Here is a 13,580-nt window from a genome sequence, read left to right on the forward strand (position 1 = left end):
AGTCTGAGGAAGATCAAGACGGTATGCAACAGGATTGATGACAGACAGGATTTTGTAAGGCCCAATAAACCTAGGACCCAACTTCCAGGAGGGAACCTTCAATTTGATATTCTTGGTGGACAACCACACCACATCACCAACATTCAGGACCGGACCAAGCATACGTCTCTTATCTGCCACACGCTTATATCTCTCACTCATGCTCTTTAGATTATCCTGAATCTTTTGCCAAATAGATGACAAAGACGAGGAGAATCTGTCCTCATCAGGTAAACCAGAAGACCCCTCTCCCGAGAAAGTCCCAAACTGCGGATGAAACCCATATGCACCAAAAAATGGTGACTTATCAGAGGACTCCTGACGACGGTTATTTAAAGCAAACTCAGCAAGGGACAAAAAAGAACACCAATCCTCTTGATTCTCCGCCACAAAACAGCGCAGATATGTCTCCAGATTCTGATTGACGCGCTCTGTCTGGCCATTCGACTGCGGGTGGAAAGCAGAAGAGAATGACAACCGAACCCCCAAGCGAGAACAGAAAGCCTTCCAGAATCTGGAAACAAACTGTGTGCCCCTATCAGAGACTATGTCTGAAGGAATACCGTGCAATTTGACAATGTGATCAATAAATGCCTGCGCCAGCGTCTTAGCATTGGGCAAACCAGGAAAAGGGATGAAATGCACCATTTTGCTAAAACGGTCCACCACCACCAGAATCACAGTCTTCCCCGAGGAACGAGGCAGGTCCGTTATGAAGTCCATGGACAGATGTGTCCAAGGACGGGAAGGAATAGGTAAGGGAAGGAGAGGACCTGATGGCCGTGAATGAGGGACTTTGGCACGAGCGCACGTCTCGCAGGCTGCCACAAAACCCTCAACCGACTTACGAAGCGCAGGCCACCAGAATCTCCGAGCGATGAGATCCAGTGTGGCTCTTACCCCCGGGTGCCCAGCAAGGACCGTATCGTTGTGTTCTTTAAAAATCTTGTGTCTTAAAGCGAGAGGCACAAACAACCTCCCAGGAGGACAAAGATCAGGAGCCTCTGACTGGGCTGCCTGCACCTCTGCCTCCAATTCAGGAAAAAGAGCAGAGACCACCACACCTTCAGCCAAAATGGGACCCGGGTCTTCAAAATTCCCACCTCCCGGAAAACAACGTGACAGGGCATCTGCCTTCACATTCTTAACTCCAGGGCGGAACGTGACAACAAAATTAAACCTAGAAAAGAACAAAGACCATCTGGCCTGTCTCGGGTTCAGACGCTTGGCTGACTCCAAGTAGGCCAGATTTTTATGGTCAGTAAATACGGTAATAGGGTGTCTGGCTCCCTCTAGCCAATGGCGCCATTCCTCAAAAGCCAACTTGATGGCCAACAATTCCCTATCTCCCACATCGTAATTTCTGTCTGCGGAGGAGAGTTTTCTTGAGAAAAAGGCACACGGTCGCCAATTGGCAGGAGAGGAACCCTGAGACAAGACCGCCCCCACACCCACCTCAGAAGCATCAACCTCAACTATGAAGGGTAAAGAAACATCAGGTTGCACCAAGATGGGAGCGGAAGCAAAACTCTCCTTGATATCAGAAAAAGCATTACGCGCCTCTACTGACCAAGAAGAAAAATCTACCCGCTTTCTGGTCATATCAGTGAGTGGTTTAACAATAGAAGAATAATTCAAAATGAACTTCCTGTAATAATTGGCAAAGCCCAAAAAACGCATCAGCGCCTTCTGATTCTCAGGAAGCTCCCACTCAAGCACAGCGCGGACCTTCTCGGGGTCCATGCGAAAACCTGAAGCGGAGAGAAGAAACCCAAGAAATTTAATTTCTGGAACCGCAAACACACATTTTTCCAGTTTCGCATATAATTTATTCTCCCGCAGGATGTTCCTTATGAGTTTTGAAATCGGGAGAAAAAATCAAAATGTCATCCAAATACACCAATACAAATTTTCCCATCAAATGATAAAAAATGCTGTTCACGAAATGCTGAAAAACGGCTGGGGCATTCATCGAACCAAAAGGCATAACCAAATTTTCAAAATGGCCCTCAGGGGTATTGAAGGCCGTCTTCCATTCGTCCCCTTCTCTGACCCTGACCAGGTTGTATGCCCCTCTTAGATCTAATTTGGAAAAGACTTTAGCCCCAACAACTTGGTTAAACAGGTCCGGGATCAGAGGAAGCGGATAAGGGTCACGAATTGTGATACTGTTCAGCTCCCTGAAATCCAGACAAGGTCTTAAAGAACCATCTTTTTTCTTAACAAAGAAAAAACCAGCGGCAACAGGTGACTTCGAGGGTCGTATGTGTCCTTTTCTCAGACTCTCAGAGATATAAGCACGCATAGCGATCCTCTCAGGTTGGGAAAGATTGTATAAACGAGATTTAGGCAGCTTGGCGTCTGGGATGAGATTAATAGGGCAATCGTACTCCCTGTGCGGGGGCAAATCCTGAACTCCACTCTCAGAGAAGACATCTGAAAATTCAGAGAGAAAAGATGGTACAGTCTTAGTAGCAACCTCAGAAACAGATGTCGTGAGGCAATTCTCTCTGCAAAAGTCACTCCAACCATTTATTTGCCTCGCTTGCCAATCAATGGTGGGGTTATGCTTAGTGAGCCAGGGCAGCCCCAACACCAGAGGGGTAGGCAAACCGCTAAGGACGAAACATGACACATCCTCAACATGAGCATCACTCACAATTAAACGGATATTGTGAACTATGCCCTTTAATGATTTCTGAGAAAGTGGAGCGGAATCGATAGCAAAAACAGGAATATCCTTTCCCAAAGTGCGCACCTGGAAACCATGAGTTATCGCAAATTGATTATCAATGAGATTGACCGCTGCTCCACTATCCACAAAAATCTCACAAAAAATGTTCTTGCTCTCTAGCGCCACCCTAGCCGGCAGGACAAAACGGGAACTACAAGCAAACGGAAAACCTTCAATTTCCGCCTCAACCCTGCCAATAGTAACAGACGGAACATTTTTAAAAGATTTTTTCCTGTTTGTTTCTTTATTACTCCCAGAAAACTGACTGAATCTCCTAGAGGGACAAATATTTGCCAAATGATTTATACCTCCACAACAAAAACAAACCCTCCCATGCGAGCTGAATCTTCTATTGTCAGAAGCAATCAACCCCAGCTGCATGGGCTCCTGCTCAGAAGGGGCTGACAGCGACTGAGACCCCTGCGCACAGAATGGGACCGCTGCACTGTCCTGGAACTGAGTATGACAGGAAGGGGACATCTCTCCTCTCTCTCTAAGACGCCTGTCAATACGAACGGCCTGAGACATAGCAGAGTCCAAAGAAATAGGCCTCTCATGAAAGGCAAATGCATCTTTCAATCCCTCTGAAAGACCATGGCAAAATTGACTTCGGAGTGCAGCATCATTCCAACCAGTATCAACTGCCCATCTCCGAAATTCTGAGCAGTATATCTCTGCGGATTGTTTACCCTGGCATAATAGACGTAGTCTAGACTCAGCCAGAGCAATACGATCCGGATCATCATATATCTGACCCAGGGCTACAAAGAATTCATCCACTGAACGGAGAGGCCGTGCCCCCTTCGGCAGCGAAAAGGCCCAGGACTGAGCGTTACCCCTGAGCAGCGATATAATGATCCCCACCCTCCGTTCCTCATCACCAGAGGAATGGGGAAGAAGGCGAAAATGGAGTTGGCAAGCCTCTCTAAAACACACAAAATTCTCACTACCCCCGGAGAACGTATCCGGGAGCGAGATCTTAGGCTCAGAACAAACTCCATGAACGCCAGCTGAACCGGTCACTTGAAGCTGAGAAAAAGTCCTGCGGAGATCAGCTACCTCCAATGAAAGACCCTGAAGGCGTTCAGCCAAAAGTGAAACCGGATCCATGCTTGAGACGGTTTCGGCGGCTTATAATGTCACGGACGGTGTACAGAAAACAAGGCAAAGCAACATGCATAAATGACTCGCTGGATCCAAAAGCTAAGGAACAAAAGGGAGACCCCTGCAGAAGACCTGGCACTTTCCCTGGCTGCTCAGCCTATGCAAAGATCCGAATGGTGGAGGTTTGCATATCCACGTACCTTGACTATATAACCCCTGAGCACCCTACAATAGTGAGGGGACACGACCACCGGCTCCCTACACAAGATACGGAGGGAGTCAGGGTCACCTGGGATCCAGCAAACAGAAAATAACAGATAAATGTTCAACACTTAGCTTTTGTAGCAGAGAGGAGAACAAGATCAGCATGCACACACACTCCAGGAAGAAGTATAAGCCGCCCAGAAAAGCATTCTGGGGAGGAATTTAAAGGGAAGCAATTAGTCCAACACATGACAGCTGAGAGAGGCTAACGAGATGAGTAACTGAATACCACAACAAAGGAAGTCAAGGAGGAGGTTCTGAAAGGCCTCTGTCAGAGCTTCTCAGCTGACTGGTTGTGACACCTATCTTCAGGATCGGTCATCAATATTAGAGTGCCGCGGGTCCAACTCCCGGCACCCCCACCAATCAGCTGTGAGAAGTGGCCGCGATGATACATCAGCGCTTAGGCCTCTTCCTAGGCCAGTGACATCACGTTCATCAGTCACATGGCCCAGGTGTAGGTGAGACCATTTCAAGTGAAGGCGCTATACAATGTATGGCAATAATAAGCTGTGAGGAGGCCACGGCGCTCACAGGATTGCTGTGGCCACCTCAAACAGCTGATCTCATATTGATTTTGTAAAACATTAGACTGAGAGGTGTGGCCCTCCAAGTTATAAGGCCTTATTTACATGTTTGTGTCTATGATGACATCCAATGATCAATGGTTCATCTGTGAAGATGTCTATGAAGGATCGGTGTTTGGTCTGTGTGTCTGTTTTTTACCCTTCGTGTGTCATCGGTATTCCACGGACACTGCTCAGCTAAAAATCTAATTTTAGAGCATCTCCTACCACTAGTCCATGAAAAACCACTGACATGCCATCGATGTTCTGCCAGTGGTTTTCACGGACCCATAGACTTCAATGGCTGTGTTTAGTCAACACCATGGACCAAAATAGTGCATGTCTCCAGTGTGTGAATTAGGCTACTTTCACACTTGCGTTGTTGTTTTCCGGCATTGAGATCCAGCAGAGGAGCTCAATACCGGAATAAAACATTTCTGTTTAGACCTCATGCATTCTGAATGGAAAGACATCCGTTCAGGATGCATAAGGATGTCTTCCGTTCCGGCAGCATTCCGTTTAGTGACCAGACACAAAACCGCTGCAAGCTGCGGTTTTGTGTCCGGTCATAAAACCAAAATAAAAAATAATAATCAGGCACTGAAAACAATGTAAGTCACCCGTTGACTTTCAATATATTTGATTTCACACAACTGAATCCTAACTGAACGGATGCCTCCTGATGTGCTAAATCAAAACGGATCAGTTTAATTCCGGTATTGAGATGCTATGCCGGATCTCAAAACAGGAATTAACAACGCAAATGTGAAAGTAGCCTAAGCCATTAACATGGGCCACCTTCACCCACTGGAGATATGATACATAGTTACATAGTTAATACATTTAAAAAAGAAGTTCAATGCAAAGTCATCAACTGCAGCGCTGAAAAGTAGATAAATAGATACAGTTGTAAGAAAAAGTATGTGAACCCTTTGGAATGATATGGATTTCTGCACAAATTGGTCATAAAATGTGATCTGACCTTCATCTAAGTCACAACAATAGACAATCACAGTCTGCTTAAACTAATAACACACAAAGAATTAAGTGTTACCATGTTTTTATTGAACACACCATGTAAACATTCACAGTGCAGGTGGAAAAAGTATGTGAACCCCTAGACTAATGACATCTCAAAGAGCTAATTGGAGTGAGGTGTCAGCCAACTGGAGTCCAATCAATGAGATGAGATTGGAGGTGTTGGTTACGGCTGCCCTGCCCTATAAAAAACACACACCAGTTCTGGGTTTGCTTTTCACAAGAAGCATTACCTGATATGAATGATGCCTTGCACAAAAGAGCTCTCAGAAGACCTACGATTAAGAATTGTTGACTTGCATAAAGCTGGAAAGGGTTATAAAAGTATCTCCAAAAGCCTTGCTGTTCATCAGTCCACGGTAAGACAAATTGTCTATAAATAGAGAAAGTTCAGCATTGCTGCTACTCTCCCTAGGAGTGGCCGTCCTGTAAAGATGACTGCAAGAGCACAGAGCAGACTGCTCAATGAGGTGAAGAAGAATCCTAGAGTGTCAGCTAAAGACTTACAAAAGTCTCTGGCATATGCTAATGTCCCTGTTAGCGAATCTACAATACGTAAAACACTAAACAAGAATGGATTTTATGGGAGGATACCACAGAGGAAGCCACTGCTGTCCAAAAAAAAACCATTGCTGCACGTTTACAGTTTGCACAAGAGCACCTGGATGTTCCACAGCAGTACTGGCAAAATATTCTGTGGACAGATGAAACCAGAGTTGAGTTGTTTGGAAGAAACACACAACACTATGTGTGGAGAAAAAGAGGCACAGCACACCAACATCAAAACCTCATCCCAACTGTGAAGTATGGTGGTGGGGGCATCATGGTTTGGGGCTGCTTTGCTGTGTCAGGGCCTGGAAGGATTGCTATCATCGAAGGAAAAATGAATTCCCAAGTTTATCAAGACATTTTGCAGGGGAACTTAAGGCCATCTGTCCACCAGCTGAAGCTCAACAGAAGATGGGTGTTGCAACATGACAACGGCCCAAAGCATAGAAGTAAATCAACAACAGAATGGCTTAAACAGAAGAAAATACGCCTTCTGGAGTGGCCCAGTCAGAGTCCTGACCTCAACCCGATTGAGATGCTGTGGCATGACCTCAAGAAAGCGATTCACACCAGACATCCCAAGAATATTGCTGAACTGAAACAGTTCTGTAAAGAGGAATGGTGAAGAATTACTCCTGACCGTTGTGCACGTCTGATCTGCAACTACAGGAAACGTTTGGTTGAAGTTATTGCTGCCAAAGGAGGTTCAACTAGTTATTAAATCCAAGGGTTTACATACTTTTTCCACCTGCACTGTGACTGTTTACATGGTGTGTTCAATAAAAACATGGTAACATTTAATTCTTTGTGTGTTATTAGTTTAAGCAGACTGTGATTGTCTATTGTTGTGACTAAGGCTACTTTCACACTTGCGTTCAGAACGGATCCGTCAGCATTATATTGTAGAAAAAGTTCTAAGTGTGAAAGTAGCTGCAGACGGATCTGTCCAGACTTGACATTGAAAGTCAATGGGGGACGGATCCGTTTGAAAATTGAGCCATATAGTGTCAAATTCAAACGGATCCATCCCCATTGACTTACATTGTAAGTCTGGACGGATCCGTTTGCCTCTGCACGGCCAGGCGGACACCCGAAAGGCCAAACGCCGCCAGACTGATGCATTCTGAGCGGATCCGCATCCACTCAGAATGCATTAGGGCTGGACGGATCCGTTCGGGGGCGCTTGTGAGAGCCTTCAAACGGAACTCACAAGCGGAGCCCCAAACGCAAGTGTGAAAGTAGCCTTAGATGAAGATCAGATCACATTTTATGACCAATTTGTGCAGAAATCCATATCATTCGAAAGGGTTCACATACTTTTTCTTGCAACTGTAAGTCCATCAAGTTAAACCAGGGGATAGATGAGGATGTGAATTTTTGAAAAAGGGGAGCGAAACCCAGATTTCTACACATTTTTTTTTGCTTGCTGTTTTACAGAGGTCAAATATTACTGCATTCCAGTGCCCTAAATACGGTAATACCTCCACACAGAGCTCAAGTAATACCACCACCATTCAACACCTAAATTTTTTAAATGCCACCAAACAGACTATAAATAATTCAGTAATACAATGCCAAATGATAGTGCCAAAAAGTGACAGAACATACAAACCCTATATAATGTTGCTGTGAATACCTCAACTAATACCACCACAACCTGAAAAGGTACTGCATATAGTTACCTTGTGGATAGATATAGTTTTTCAGGCTGCACACCTCAGGCTTTCTCACAGTCACGTCTGTCCCCACAATTAAGCCTATATTCTAAACAAAAGACCAACAATTAGGGAACTGAATAGAGGGAAACCTGCAAAAAAAATCTTATTCATTTTGTTCTATTGATAATTACTTTTGTTAATTTGATAATTAGCTGTCATTAAACATGAATATTTTTTAACCAATTTGACCAATTTGGTTCCCAGGTGCTGGTGGAAGCTGATGTAGGGTTGCTTTCCATTGAAATCTATGAGAATTATGGAACCCACCAAATGACCACAACATTTTCAGTAGCTCCCATGCTCTCCACTGCCAACTGGGAACAAAACCAGTCAATTCTCAGGATCTCCAGCGGTTTCTCTATTTTCAGGTTCTTTGGTGTCCAAGGCAGAGATCAAAAACTAAGCCCCAAGAAACCCCACTATGCAGAAATGGCAGCCCACATACTGGAATCTGCAGATGTGGTCAACATGCTCTACTAATAATGTAGAGAAGGCTGGCTTTAGCTGTCATGGCTTCCTGTGCTTCAGAACCTACTCATGCCGCCATACAAAAGCACCTCACATTATGCACATATAGAGCACAAATACACCTTCCAAACAGGACAACGCTACTCACCTTCAGGTAATTATATGTATCTCCATCAGAATCACTACTCACAGGAACATAATAATTTCCATTATAAAATATCTGTTTGTTGGGATCCTGACAGGGGGGTCCCGGCTCCTCAACATTGAATTGTCCAATAAAATATCCTGAGAACCAGTTCTGCAGGGAGGAATATACCTGATGGAGAAATGTTGAGCAACTTGATGACAACATAAAGACCATAAAGATGGTGAAAAAGCTTAAAGTACTCTATGACCACACCAAGAGTGGGAACACCCTGGACCACATGGGAATGTAGAGAATGAAGGCATGAATCCCTTTAGTGCAGAACTTGAGTACCTTGGAGCCTTCTATAACATAGTTTGGATGGTAAAGCCAACAACTACATCCCAACATGCTATAGAATATACTGATATCACTGCCCAAAAGGCCAATTATGTCATACTAGAAAATAATAGCTGGTCCCCACCTCCAGCCAGGAAAAAGCTCCCCATCTTTAGAGGTGGCAAAATCTTAGGAAAAAGAGAATGTAACTAGGGTGAAAGGGGACGAGTGCTTCGTCTGATGATAAAGTGGTGGAATAAATCTGTACCTTGAAGGAGTCCCATGCTAATATTAACTCTGCGGTCCCTTCTGCTCTAAGTACCTTACTCCTCCCTGCATATTTTATAGGAGCATAGTCATGTAGTGAAAGATTTTCAAATTGAAAAGTCTGGAATTCTGAGTCAATAGAGTGGAGCACTCAAGGGCTACAAAGTGTTTATGGACCTGGAGGATTAGACGTGTTCTCACATTAAACAGACAGCCCATTGATTTCTATGAACTATTTGTAATGTCTAATTTCTCCTGAGGGGGTGCTCCAGAGAAAGTGGAGGCTTACTAATAGGTTTTCCTGCAGAATACAGCTGATCATTGGGGGTTCTAATGTTGTGATCAGCTTATTATTAGAGTCCAGATGGGTGAATTTCTTAGAATTCGATTTGTGTCCAATTTGTCTAAATTGGCCATCTGATTTGAGTTCGAATAAATTTAACCCAAATTGAAAGTGCTCTAATTGCTTTGAAAAGTCTTCCCCTCCCCCCTCTTCTATCCCTCACTGTCTCTCTACCCCTCTCTCTCTCTCCCTCCCACCTCCCCTGCCCTCTCTCCCTTTTTCTTTCTTTCCCCCTCCCTCTTACTCTCTTTTTCCTCCTTCCCTCCCACCTCTCAACCGCTTTCTCTCTCCCTCTCATCCTCCTTCTCTCCCTCTTTCTCTACTTTCCCTCTCCCCTCCCTCTCTCTCTCTCCCATTAATTTTTGGGTCGCCGATGAGAGATCTTAACCTTGAAGGCTCTACAAGAGGTGTTCAAAAGGATGGCAGGTCATGGATAAGCAGCATTTATATGACGTTGACGTTGAATTGCAATGTTTTTGAGATGTTGGAATCATGAATAAAGTAATGTTTAAAAACACGTACTGCTTCAGGTGTCATCCCTGTGTCTGGTTGGAGAAGAAGTATACTGGAGTCAATCACTTTGACTGCACACAGAGATCCTGGAGATGCCGATATCTGTAGGTCAACATCGGAGGCTGGAGGTCCAATTTCTTTAGAGAAACTCAGCGATACCTAAAAAATGTATTTTTAATTAATATTTTCAGTAAAGTCTTCATCGCACAGCACTGTCCCGTCTGTTCTTGGTATTATCCATACCTCATTTTTGAAGCAGCTTTCGATATTCAATGACCTGGTATCTGCAATGAGCTCTGTTTGTAGAAGGCTGTACACAATGAGGTCCGTCCTGAAGGCGATTTCTGAAGTTATTGGGAGGTCAAAAGAGAGAGTCCCATTCATAGCTGTAAGACAAGCGGGAGATATTTTAGATGATCCATATGATGGTTCTCTCATCTCCTTCTCTGTTACTAACATTGGCAATTAGGGATGCACTATGAAACGAAATGAGAACTTCACCAATGACAGCATCTTAATCCTAGAGGACGGCATTTCAGAAGATATAAAGCCTATTCCAAAAATATGGGGGGGGGGGGGGAATATTCTACATTTTCTAAACCAGCACTTGAACCTGAATAGTTTTGTAATTGCATGTAATGAAAAATGTAGTATAGCCATTGAGTTATTCAATAAAATGTATTGGCATAGTGCCACTTGCTGTTCCTTATTGCACCCTTAGTAACATCGTTGAGGTGGTCGCACATGCTCAGTTCTATCCTTAAACTGCCACCAGACAGGTCTTCTTTAAAAAGCCGAGACAGTTACAGGCAGAGAGTTGCAGCAGAATGGCCATGCCCTCTCAGAAAGGACATTTTCCTGAGCAACCAGCTTGAAATAAATCTAGCAGAGCAATTGTAGCAATGCATGGGGAGATATCTGGATCCATGAGAGGTACAGGGCCGGTTCTAAATTATCATGTTCTATATGATAATTTATTTATTTTTTTACATTAATCATGGGATAACCCCTTTAGCTATTGGCTTCAGGCATGTAACAATACAATATATGAGGCAGCACGTTGGCTAAGGGATTAGCAATGGGTTCCTTTGCTAAAATATGGCCAAAGAAGATAACATCTACAAGTAGTTTGCATGTTCTCCTCGTGTTTACGTGGGTTTCCTTGGAGTACTAGTGGAAGAGCTTATGAAGCATGCTACAATAGTTTATGTGCAAGATAAAATTTAAGGCGTAAGAAGATACCGGACTACTTCATAGACTTCATCCGTAGACCTTGAAGCAAATCTGAAGCATAGGCACAGAATGCACCTTGAATACCCACAAATAAAGCCCACGACTCACCCGGACTGAGCTCAACATCTTGCTGTCCAGACTGAACTATCCGTGATCTTGACATAGTCTGGAAAGTACATGGAACATGTCTTTATAACTTAATACCCAAATCCCATAAGCCCGAAAATAATGCTTATTATCAGAAGGCAGAGATGTGTGCACAGAGGATGTACTGCAGAGACATGAGGTACAGGATGGCTCCATAGGCTTCAATGGGTGCTGTTTTATAGCATAATTTTAATACATCTGTGAACTTTTATGGAGCCACCATACAGCTGTGTGCATGACACCTAAGGTTGGAGCTTACAGGGGTTGTCTCATTATGACGGGGAGCATATGGATGAGACTGGATGAGTTTAAATAGACAGCTCCTCTGTAAGGGTGGATTTGCATGTGGGTTTGAATGCAGAAGATAAGGATTCTCTGATGATTTACAGTGGATTACACCTTTTACAATGCAAAGGGTGAAATCTGCAGCAATTTTGGAGCAAATCCACACCCAAAATTGGGACAAAATCTGCATGCCATGTCCCTGGTGTAAACTTAGGGTGGATTCATGTGTACGATAATTTTGAACCAGAACCAAATCTGCTGTTTTGGTTGTGGGTTTCGAAGCACAAAGTTAAATCTGCAACAAGTCCATGGCAAATCCACATCTAAATCTGCATCTACATGTCTTACCATATGTGTGAATCCCCTCACCCCTTCCTGGCTCTAGTTCCTATGGACCTAAAACCTTCATGTATTATGCGGACAGCCATTCATAGGCTATACTGTAAATAATACATAAAATTCCACCTTTTTTCCCTCCAACCTTAGACCTTTGATCTTTTGCATATATTTTTGGATTCTACCACCCCGACATCTTCTGTCACCACATTCAGATACTCACGAGATAATAGAACGTGGCTTTAGTAGCCCCAACACCAACCCCATCAGCGCTCAGAAGGAACTGAACCTCAATCTTCTGCTTCTGACCACATTGTAGGGTGCCCTGAAGAGGAATGATCTGCAGGAAGCTTCCGGTCTCCGAATAGAAGCGAAAGACAGTGTATTCAGTGGTTGGATAGTCAGGACCTTGCCACCTACTGTAATAGCACTGCTCTGTATTCAGGTAACTGGCCTGTTAAGAACAAAGGAAAGGTAAAGAAAGAAAAATGTATCATAAATTTATATTTCTATTGTATTGTATTCACAGGCATAATTGGAAGTCTACAATATCGTCTCTGTATTTGAGGCATGTGTAGTACCCCAGTACAGGCACTATCATTCCTACACCTATCTAATGTCTCTAATGGTTAACAAATAATGTCATCTGTGTATTTAATTCCAGGTCCTTTGATATTGTGCCTTAATAATATTGCTATGTAACGCATGTATTGTTATCAAATGTATTGTGCCTGGTTGTCCAGCAGGTGGCAGTGTATCTGGCAGAGGGAGATCTTTAGGGCAGAAGTGGGCTTGACATGCTTCCTACCAAGGGAAGGGTTGCAGGAAGCTAGAGTGAGTTGAGAGTTGAGTTGAGAGTGAAGTTGAAAGCTAAAAAGAGAAGAGAAAACATGGAGCAGTGAGGGGAGTGCCCCCCCCCTTCTTGCAGCATGAGTTTTCCAGGGGAAGTAGCTTGTAGAGCACCATGGCTCCAGGCAGTTCACAGACTGAGTATTATGAGGGGGTCAATGGCTAAAGGCACTCCACTCAAAGGTACAAGAACTGCTAGAAAGTCCAGTAACCAGACTGAGGACAGAGATTAGTACAGTAGCAGAGGGAGAAAGCAAGGTCTCCAAGTTTGCCTGCCAGTTTACACTAAAATCTGCTGAGTCAAGAGAAAGATCAAGTATTGTCTGGATGCAAGTTTACTCAAGTAAAACTGTTGAAGTTTACTAAGTATGGACTCGACTTATTCTCTACCACCTACGACTCTCCCCTTTATTGCTAAGAAGCCTAACTCTGGGGAGTGACGGTATCCAGGTAGGAGCACCGGAACACACAAACTATTCAGACTATATACCACTTGGCATTCCCCACACTGGGTCCCGATCATGTCCTGGGGGACAGCATGTTGCATATGGGAAACACATAAACTTTAAGTAATGGGCATAGGAATGAAAATGTCATATAAACACCATGTAAACAATATGGGAATGTAAGTCATACCCAAATACTATATGTATACTAGAAAGAG

At 43.9% G+C, this 13,580-nt stretch overlaps 1 protein-coding gene across 1 annotated transcript in view; it reads right to left on the reverse strand.

Moving 5' to 3' along the window:
• LOC122942264 (ovostatin-like) overlaps positions 1 to 13,580 on the reverse strand; it is a 117,297-nt gene that overhangs the window by 46,528 nt on the left and 57,189 nt on the right. The window contains exons 12-17 of the mRNA XM_044299768.1: positions 12,291 to 12,521; positions 11,408 to 11,465; positions 10,310 to 10,452; positions 10,076 to 10,225; positions 8,629 to 8,796; positions 7,977 to 8,058 (exon numbers count right to left, since the gene is read on the reverse strand). Of these exons, the coding sequence (XP_044155703.1) occupies positions 7,977 to 8,058; positions 8,629 to 8,796; positions 10,076 to 10,225; positions 10,310 to 10,452; positions 11,408 to 11,465; positions 12,291 to 12,521 (832 nt within the window). The remainder of the gene's footprint in view (positions 1 to 7,976; positions 8,059 to 8,628; positions 8,797 to 10,075; positions 10,226 to 10,309; positions 10,453 to 11,407; positions 11,466 to 12,290; positions 12,522 to 13,580) is intronic.

Source organism: Bufo gargarizans, chromosome 6 (assembly GCF_014858855.1).
Source record: "Bufo gargarizans isolate SCDJY-AF-19 chromosome 6, ASM1485885v1, whole genome shotgun sequence".
Taxonomy (NCBI): Eukaryota; Metazoa; Chordata; class Amphibia; order Anura; family Bufonidae; genus Bufo; species Bufo gargarizans.